Source organism: Hordeum vulgare, chromosome 1H, assembly GCF_904849725.1.
Source record: "Hordeum vulgare subsp. vulgare chromosome 1H, MorexV3_pseudomolecules_assembly, whole genome shotgun sequence".
Taxonomy (NCBI): domain Eukaryota; kingdom Viridiplantae; phylum Streptophyta; class Magnoliopsida; order Poales; family Poaceae; genus Hordeum; species Hordeum vulgare.
This window is the reverse complement of record NC_058518.1, coordinates 395,856,338-395,866,683: the sequence shown is the minus strand read 5'-3', so window position 1 is coordinate 395,866,683 and position 10,346 is coordinate 395,856,338. Positions and strand designations below refer to the sequence as shown.

Genomic DNA, 10,346 nt, shown 5'->3' with positions numbered 1-10,346 from the left:
ATGAAGTTTAATAGTACAAATTTATGTGACATGTTAGTTCAATCCAATGGGAGGGTCAGACTATGGATTCATTTCCTACATGCAATCTTAAAAAAGATCCTTTTTCAGTGAGTTGTTTGCTAAAAATAGCAACCGACTAGCCATTCAAACCTGGTGTGTTTTATAATTAAATTATACCGTAATATATATATTCAAACAAAGTTATAATTTATTCACTAACTAGTTTTGCGTAGCAGATAACAAAATAAATTTAAGCAAGGCCACAATGCAGAAAGTTGTCCAGTTTGATAATTTCTACATGCAGTCACATGACGGATGGTCATATCTTTACAGAAAAGCCCTAAAGCTTTGAGACACCGGATTTACAATAGCCAACGAAGGCAATAACTTCGCAAAAGTAAGTATAAGTTCAGCCCCTCGACTATAAATTAACTTGGAGCACATCAGAGAGATTCTGCAAACGGGGGCGCCTCAAGATCAACCTCTTGCCTCATGACACAGGTCATGAGCCACTCACTGCTGAATGTCTTTATGCCTCTTTTTGCTGCATCCATTGCAAGCTCCATGCCTTCTTCACAAGCCAAGAAGATTGTCTTTGAGGGCTCATCTATGTCATCCAGCTTATTGATGATCTGCAACGTAAATAGATGTGAAAAGACTTCAGAATAGCTTGTGTAATCATGTTCTCTTAGGAACTAACAATAGAAACATTCCAAATGATGGACTCGTGCAAAATTTGGAAATTTGACCCGAAATTATCCTCGACAGCTTACTAGTAATGCCATCTAGTCAATACTTGCAGTTTAAGTGTCATCAGTATGTAAGCAAATCATTTTTAAAACATTTTCCATAAATAAAACCACATGTCTAGCTGTATAAGTCTGCACTTGAACTTAAATGGTGACATGTGCTGTTTAAAGATGTTGTAGCAGAACTTCATGCGTCACACAATAGAGCCTAGAAATTGGAATGCCCTTAAATATTTCGCAGAAATAGGATCTCCAGGTTCTATAATGTTTCGTCACGTGGTAATTGGATAAGTTCTGCTAAATCTGCAACATGTTAAGTTCTGCTAAATCTGCAACATGTTCAAGAAGTTTGGCCATACAATAGTTTCACATGACAGGATGATTAGAAGTTACCTTGCCACCAGAGGATTTGATAACTGGAGAGAGGACACCAGGAGAGGGTTCGATGTGCTTGGTCAAACAGAAAGTGTAGCCAGAAAATAATAAGCAAGGCCTCTCTTTAGCCCTCATAACCGCATCTCTCATTTCAGACTTGTACTTCATCTTATATTCTTCATCATCCAGAACATGTTCTGCTTCACCTAAGAAACAACAGAAAAGCACAAGATAAGGAAGCAGCATAAGTTGTTTCTTTGCTCGCACATTACATGTCTTCCACTGCACAGAAACACCTGGCAAAAATTGGTTACCTAGCCATCAAGTTTTGACTCACCTACAAATTTCCCTTGTTTAAAGCTCTGTTTTAGCCAATTTGGAGAAACTATCCAAGCCCTGCAATCAGTATATGGCCCAGTCAACAGAAAATTATTACTCCACGGAGTACTATGCTTCAACAACTATATGTGAAATGTAACTGGGTGTAAAACAAGGAATGGAAATTGTATTATAGTTTGAAAGTGATGAACTGGGTTGTGTAAGGAAAATTTAGATGAAAACTAACCCAGAGCTCAAAGCAGTACAAAAGTTCATAGTCCTTCGAGCTTTTCCAGTAACGACATGTGTGCATGAACTTCCTTCACAGGTAACAACTCCCCCAAGCATTTCAACTACCTGCACCATAATTCAAAACCCAGCACATTTAGAAGCAAGAAAAATAACTAAATTAGTGCAAAAAGAGTATGGACTTTCTTCTAAAAGAAAATAGAATGCAGTTTTCATCAGTGCACCAGTGACAGTTTCTTTGGTAAGCACATTTCATACATTGCTTTGTTTTGGAAATGTAGCTCACATTTCCTCAAAAGAGTAGAGTTTATGTAGAAATGACCTCTGTAAGCCGCATCTTCTTTGTTTCATCTGCAATATTCATGAGCATAACTGAAGGCCTTCCATTGGAACAGGTAGTGGCCTTAGCATCTCCTGATATTTTGTTGTCAACGTGGAATTCCATACTAGGAGCCAAAGGTGTGCTATACATGGATAGAGATTTGTCACAGATATCATTCTGTCTCATGTCTTGTGTATGGTCAGCATGACCGCTGCATTTTACTCTTTTTGACTTCAGTGAAGACGATGAGGTTTCATATGTCCGTTTCTTTGGTTGTTGATCAGATAACGAGCATCCTTCACTTCCAGCAGAAGCTTCATGTCTTACCACCTTTGCAGTCTTGCTGACTTTGTGGCATCCAGTGGTCTGGGGAAACAAATTTTCACAGGAGGGAACTACAGTATCCATATCACCAGGAGACATGGCTGAAAAATATCACAGAAGATCGGTGTTAGACATGTCACAGAAATTTTCTGCATATGCGCCAGTGCTTATACAATTTAGCCAGGTGTATTTTCCTTGTTCCCAAGGTTGAATTTGAATGAAATCAAACTTGATAAACCAATAAGTTACAGTCTTGTCAAGTACTATTGTAATGTATGAATAATAGTTGTAGCATTTCACTCTTTGCAGAACATCCATTGTTGATTCACAAAATTAACACACTGCAGTCCACACAATAAAAGATTTCCTTTCAGCAAATAAATGACTGCATTGGATAGATAATATTGGCATGCCACTTCTCTATAGCCAGACTATATGTATCATGGCCCCTCCTACTTTATAACTTTTTAACGGAGTTCTTAATTATCCAAGTTGATATAAAGTGATGATCAATTCTACTGGAATTAGTAGGTCTGAGATATCTGAACCTGAACATTTACATAATTATGACTCCATAAAGACTTACTATCTGGTACCACGGCATGAACCTGAACATTTACATAAAGACTTACTATCTGGTACCACGGCATGGAGCTGAGAAGTTTGTTGTTCTCGTAGTGAGTTTTTGGACGTAGTTGGCAAATCCTTCTTAAGATGTGTAACCATAAGTGTTGAACTGCCTGGAAAGCATAATGCTCTCTTGATATCAGCCCTTACTGGAATTCTTCGAATCTTACCTCTTGTATCCACCTCTCCAACAGACACAAAACCCTGCAATGCACTCAGGAGAACAGACCAGTTATATCATTAGCATAACCTTGCAATTCTTGATTGGATAACCGTGTTATTAAAGTAGGACACAGAATAGGAGGACCTTTGGTAAAGAAAAAACTCACTAACAGAACAATGACTTAAATGAGCAAAGGAATTTTACTCTGAACTGAAATTCATCTGGTTGCTTTACAAGCAGGCATGTTCAAAACCTGAGCCTGCCAAGCTTTGGTCTGAGATTGCCAGCACATGTTAAAACTAATCTTTATGGATTAAAAATATATCATTTAAATCATTTTCGGAATAAAATAGTGCTTATTTTCCTATCAACTACTACTCTCGAGCTTTCTTGGGCTTTGGGGCCAAAAACCAGGCTGGGACACAGACACCCATGATCAGGTCTACTTATAAGTAACTAAGTGTTACTAATGGCATTGAACAATTGTATAAGAACTCCTATTAGAAGCATAAGAGTGCAGATACTACAGACTGTCAAAATGCAAAAGTATAACAAGTCAAGCATGTTTCTTCATTCCTATTTGCTGCATGTTTCTCTTGTCAGTATAGCATTTTCCAAACTTCGTATTAGGATATATATTCATTATATAAAAGAAAACTGAAACAAACAGAGATATCAAAAATTTCCACTTGCCTGTTTAAGCCAAAATCCTTCAGAGACCTTATCTGCCCAACAGAATATACTGGTAACACCAACATTTTGAAGTCGCTGGCTAAGTTCCTTATACAACAGATGACCAAAACCCTGGGAAAAATATTAAACAACGACCTTAATTATGAACCTTTTGGACAAAAAGTAGACTATTATGTACATTTCATTCACCATGTGTACTTTAGAGTGCAGAAATGACATTTACCAAGAAAAGCATAATACAACTAAAATGTGTTTATAATTAGTTTGTACTATCTTTCTAGTTTAGATTGAGAATGTCAAGCAAATATAACTGAATGATTTGCATGCCATAAAAGGTCTAATTCTAGTCGAAGAAGAAGTATTTGAGGCGACTTGACTACCTTTTAGTAATATACTACTATTTCCCTCATAATCCAAGGATACCTAGGGTAAGGTGTGTTGCATTAGATGAATTGTAAACATGATATAATTTTTTGTAGAATATAAGGAATTTATTATGAGTGCATATATGGTATGTAGTATAAATAACCAGTGGGAGCATACCCATAAGGTAACCAGTAAGGGTTCTCTCAAAATAAAAAGGTAACCAGTAAGAGGGAAACATGCCAACAAGGCATGCAGAAGTAATTCAACTTTAGTAACATGAAATCGGAATGGATCTTGCAAAAGAAATGGTATTTCTTTAGTCTAAAAGGATTTATAAATGACATACCACACGTTGAAAAGGCGATGTCACGGCTGCCAGGGGTATTTCAGCATATTGTGTGTCAGCTGGCACTATCTGATATGATACAGCAGCTATGATCTGTGTGACAGAGTCGTTAGATTTGAACTTTAACCAAACCTGGTATGGTATTTTAGTTGTAAATAAAAGCAAGGAGTAACACTTTGATTATCCATGAATACTAGATTAACTGCTCTTACATAGTTGTTCTACTTTAACACAAGTACAAAAAGAAAAAATCACAGTAGGTCAACTTCACTGTACGTACAGTTGTTCGAGGTTATTTATCTGTTTTCACTAGCCACTAGCAACAGAGCTCACTAGTCACACACATTTCCTGAGATGATCTTGTTAGGAAGTATTAGTATAGGAGTCCTTATTAGTCTATTAGTATTAGTCTAGGAGTCCTTATTAGTCTATGTTTACTTTCCTTGCACCTCAAGTCTTGTGTAATATATATATATGCCCCTTGGGCCTTCAATAAACATAAGTTGCTTTCCTAACATGGTATTAGAGCTTAGGTCATTTTTTTTCGAGCACCGCAACTCGCCCTCCCGATCGATCCCCACGGGCCTCCCCGCTCGATCTCCTCTCGTCCTACTCGATCGAAGCCTGGGAACCACCTCGTCGTCGTCCGGTTCGTCCAAACCCGGTCGAGATCGGGGCGAGAAACCAGGGGGGCAGGGCAGCGGCATATGGGGAAGGGACGACGGGGAAGAGGGAGGCCACGACGGCGGCTGGAATGCGGGACAAAGACCCATGGCTCGTCACGACGCACTGGATCGCGCCGGCCCCCGCGGGTCTTTGTCCCCGACTGCTGCAGATCAGGCCGGATCCCATCGGCCCCTGCCAGATCTCTCGACGCCGCCGCTCTGACCCGCCGCAGGCCCGCTCTCTCCTAGATCCAGCCGCTCCAGGTCGCGCCGCCTCCACTCCAGGTCGCGCCGCCCCATCTCCCGCCGCTCCAGGTTGCGCCGCCTCATCTCTCGCCGCTCCAGGTCGCGCCGCCAGACGGTGGCCCTGCTCCTGGACTCCCCATCTCCTACCGCTGGAGCGGCTCCAGGTCGCGGCCACGCAGCTCTCGCGAGGAGCAGTCAATGTGCATGCAGCTTGATGATCTTCGTCCGGTGTACCTGCTGCTACCTGGTTCATCTTGCTGTGTGGTGTTGCATTCGCCATCTTCGTCCGGTATACCTGCTGCTACCTGGTTCCTCTTGCTGCGTGGTGCTGGTTCGCTCATGCATGCTAGCTGCTGCCTTTCCGTCACGTACGTGGCTGGCGGCGTGCTAGCTTCTGCTCCGTTCCTATTTTGATTTCAACAACAATAATTAAAAAAAAGTACAATGTCTTCTGCATACACGATGGATTTTGCATCTTTGTGTCGTGTATGCTTCCTAGCTTTTAGCTTCCTTGTTTTCCGCTGCGTCCACCAAATCCGTTGATATTTTGTGTTTTCGCACGTCATGCGAGTCCACCATACCTTAGTCTGTCAGACTTTCTCCGGTCCTGATCCTTTTTTTATACAACTTTTGTGGCCTATTTGCCCTTGTTGTTTTCTATAGGATTTTCTGGACTTCTTTTGCATTGTCGATCTACGTCCATTGTGCATTATCCGCCGAGCTTCTTTCGCCGACGGTTGTCGTGGACTATGATTTTCCGCACAATGCTTTATTCTCTTGATGTGCCATCTTCTTTTGACAACCCATCTTCTCTTGATACTTATGTTGTATCTTCAAGTACTGCGGTGTCTACCTCTGATGTGCCATCTCTTCGTTATCTCCTTCGGCGACTCGACAAGTTTTGAAAACTCTTCATGCTACGATGGCACTCTCAAGACGCGGATTTGGATTATCATTTTCCTTTTTAGTATTACACTTCTTCAAATGCAATGTTATTGCATACGCTTTGCATTTGAGGGGGGATGTTAGGAAGTATTAGTATTAGTCTAGGAGTCCTTATTAGTCTATGTTTACTTTCCTTGCACCTCAAGTCTTGTGTAATATATATATGCCCCTTGGGCCTTCAATAAACATAAGTTGCTTTCCTAACAGATCTAATCTATTTATTACTAAAACAATAGAAAAACAATCCAATCCGTCCACATAGATAAAAATATATGCTCCATTCGATATTAAAGAGGTCTAATTATGCATTAAATCAACTATCTACGTTAGCGCCAAGGTGCGGTCCATATGTTTGCATTGCAATTGGAAACAGCAGAGCAATAACAATGGATGATGTCATAGATGAAATTAGCAAGCCAATGAGCCTATTCTTGCTTTCTCGCTCCATAGTTCTATCCAGGCCCTGAACATGATAAGTTGAACCTCTGTTTCAATTAAGAAAGCTATGTTCTCTATTCAATTAATCCTGCAAGCTAGACATGATATTGATTTCAAATTTGACATTTGATAAATTATGTACTAACAAAAATTACAATTATCACTAAGGGTTTTTATAGCAATCCCACAAATTGATGTGTTGAGTACAATATGCCTAACATGTGCGGTGGCCATATAATATAACTGTTAAGAATATAGAGAACTGTGAGTTGATAATATGTGAACATCAAGAGCCACAATCTAGCGGTTGTCTATGGTGGATCCTAGCTATCATTGTTCAGATTTAGAAAACCATAAAACAGATGTATAATCAAAGCAATAATCTTATCTATAATTGTACATCAGAAATGTACAAAATGTGTCCATATAAAAATAAGTTATAGATTCTTTTTTTGAGAAAATAAAAGCTTTGTGCCTCAATGTGTTGATAGAAAGAGAGACCTATTTACAAGCCCAGAAAGGGCCACACCCAAAAATATTTACAACACCACACCCCTAAGAGCTAGGTGGCACCAGAAGTAGCGCCACAAAACCCACCACCCCTGCTTTTGCCCGCAACCGGGCTAGGCCTTGATTGTGTCAAGCAGGTAGCAATGTTGGGTTGCATGCCATAGAAGGTGATCGGATTGTGCTGCTTCCAAATCCACCAAGCCGCAAGCATAATCACCAAAGAGGTGCCCTTTTTGCGGCCGCGGGGGCAGAGTGGATGGCCTGCTGCCACCAGTTTACAAAACTTACCCCGGAAGCATGGCTAAATTATAACATCGCAGTGGCGGTCACATAAGCTACATGTATCATAGCATCACAGTGAAGACCGCATAAGCTACATGTATCATAACATCGAAGTGGCAATCACCAACAGGATACCGCTCAGGAGTCTGATCATAGGCAGCTGGTTGAGAAGCAGTGAGAGAACCAAACCAGAGAAAGGATGGAGTTGGATTTTATTTTTGGGTGAAAAAGCAAACAAGCGAGATGATAAATGAAAAATAAACAACTCATTCACATAGACAAATTATCTCTACCATTGATCGTGGTGGGTTTATCGGTGCAAATAAATCAGTCTATTAACAAACTACAAAAATAATACAACTATTATCAGGCGGGCAATAATAGGACAACTCCATTATATAAATTCCATGAGTTTCCTTCTGGGGTTGCTTATATAGATGTACAAGTCTTCAAATCATTAAAAGCAATATAGTACACCAGTGAAATCAAAAACATAAGTGAAATTGAACACATCTCTGGAATCTCATCTGTTCGCTTCTGCGGATGCTTATGTGATGTAGAGAAGTATTCAAATTATCTCTATCCTTTTTATAATTGGCATACTTTTGTATCAGCAAATTTTTTGTGTAATTTACTTGGAAACATAAAGTAAGTGGGCGGATAAACCAACCTAGAGTAGTATTCATGCATTATGCGGTCAAATTGGGCAATGCGTAGGTACTAATGATGCTTAATGCTTACCTCTTCAGGCCCGGCAAGTGAACTAGACCTCAGAATTAGAGTCTTGTACTTCCTGGGGAAGAAAAGAACATGAAACCATAATGCTAACTCTTTTCTACTCTTCCATACAATAGCATAATAATAATATTTACTCTCTGCGCTCTTACAAACAAACAAAATAGAATAATGTCAAAGCAAAAACTCCTGCAAGAATTTCATCAGTGACATCAATTAAATATAGAAGAAGATTTTTACCCATTCATTATGCATTTTTCGAGAAACCCTGATTTTTTCCCAGTGTCAGCAGCATAGTCCATAGTTGAAAGCTCCTTCTTATAAAGCCTCAATACTTCCTAAACAATTAAGACCAAAATACAAGTTACCACAATATTTTTGATACAATCATTAATGCTTTGGCATTAAATATTATCCCTGCAGTATTATATCAGCCATTTAAAAACTGAACTCTAGCTTTGAGAAATCTAATGTCACAGTTATCACAATTCAACAAGTGTTCCTATTACAACTGTAATTAAGTAAACTTGGTATCTAATTGTACCAGTGTGTATAGCCATTAGCCAATATGCATCCATATCATCCTTCAATTTATTTGTTTTGAGAATATCACTGTAAAACGTGTAATCTACAATCAAGCGCTCTACAGTATCAGAAAGTAAAACTCAGACAAGATAGCACTTGTTTCTCCCTGATGCAACAGGAAGCTAAATAGGACAAAGGTTATAAAAGTTAGGTTACCTGGAGCAAAGATTTATTTAGGCTATCGGCTTCATTGGGGTTCAGAAGGATGAAATCAGACCCCTCACCTACAGACAATACAAATACTACATCAGAGCAATTAACAGAACCATCACTGAATGGACTTCTCTTATAGGAAAAATGGGCCGCACACTCCTCCAACACTATCACACTAACCAGTCCCACCCGAAGAACTCCTGGCTCCATCGACTGCACGAGGATCAATGAGAAAAGGCTGTAGCATCAAGAACGGCATCTAGGACAAAAAGTAGGAGAGAGGAGATGCGGGGAACACGGTATTCCTCCTTGACATTACCAGTGATGAGAATCTTCGCGCCCCTGGTTCCCGAAATGGTGAGATTCTGCTCCGTGGACGCGCACCTTAGGCCGCTCCCGTGGATCTCCACCTTGCAGTTGCCTGCAAAACGGGTGGGTGAGGCACAGTCTACCGCCTGGTTGGGGAATCGTCGCGTCGGGGGTAGGGTAGGGTTCCGCGTACCGATGGAGAGGGCGGGGGGCGGGGCCTCGGCCTTCGCCTTCGTCTTCCGTGGTCTCCCCATCTGGTCGTCCAGTTGCTCGGGCGGTTCGCGGATATTCAGCGGGGGCTCGAGCCTCGACTCTGATGCAGCTTATGGCTGATTGGGATGCGAAATTAGGGGGCGGTGGCGGGGTGGGGTGTGATTTGGAGTTTAGGCGGGGATTTCCGCGCGGGAACGAAAAGAGGAAACGATGGTCAAAGGCCGAATTTGTGCCAAGGCTTCGACCGGAGGTGCCGCGAAGGGAAGGGAAAACGTTTGGCATTTGTACATGGGTTGTTTTTTTTTTTTTTTGAAAGATCCAGCTGGCTGGCATATATTTAGATAACAGAAAGCATGGCGGGAATACAAAAGGGTGGGGTTGATCAAAAGATGTTGTTGGGTTTCGCTGAATGAATACATGCTAAAAAACATGTTTTACATATATAATTTGATTGTATGCATCCTTTCCAGCTTGATTGAAAAGAAACACATATGGTTGGTTGGTAATATTTATTTTCTCCTCGGATGGAATGTGTTGTTGTTTGGTTACATACAATCTCACTTCTTGTTCACGTGATGAACTTACCTCATATGGAAACGGGTGATGAAGGAAGTGGGAAAAGGCCGGCTCGAGGTAGAAGAAGATGTGGTAGCCCTCGGATGCTCATTGAACGGTCATATAACTAATTGGACTTGAAACGTTTTATATGCGATTGGCGTCTACGTGTGACACG

The 10,346-nt window shown here is 40.7% G+C and overlaps 1 protein-coding gene across 1 annotated transcript; it reads right to left on the bottom strand.

The window, feature by feature from the left end:
* Positions 1 to 266: 266 nt before the first annotated feature.
* LOC123440111 lies at positions 267 to 9,746 on the bottom strand. The gene is made up of 14 exons (XM_045116693.1): positions 9,594 to 9,746; positions 9,411 to 9,512; positions 9,272 to 9,304; positions 9,095 to 9,162; positions 8,594 to 8,691; positions 8,360 to 8,411; positions 4,533 to 4,625; positions 3,821 to 3,931; positions 2,970 to 3,168; positions 2,014 to 2,438; positions 1,690 to 1,799; positions 1,462 to 1,520; positions 1,143 to 1,330; positions 267 to 632 (listed from the first exon to the last, which is right to left on the bottom strand). Exons 1-14 carry the CDS (start codon positions 9,652 to 9,654, stop codon positions 444 to 446), a joined length of 1,788 nt encoding a protein of 595 aa, XP_044972628.1. The 5' UTR covers positions 9,655 to 9,746; the 3' UTR covers positions 267 to 443.
* Between the last annotated feature and the right edge of the window lie 600 nt (positions 9,747 to 10,346).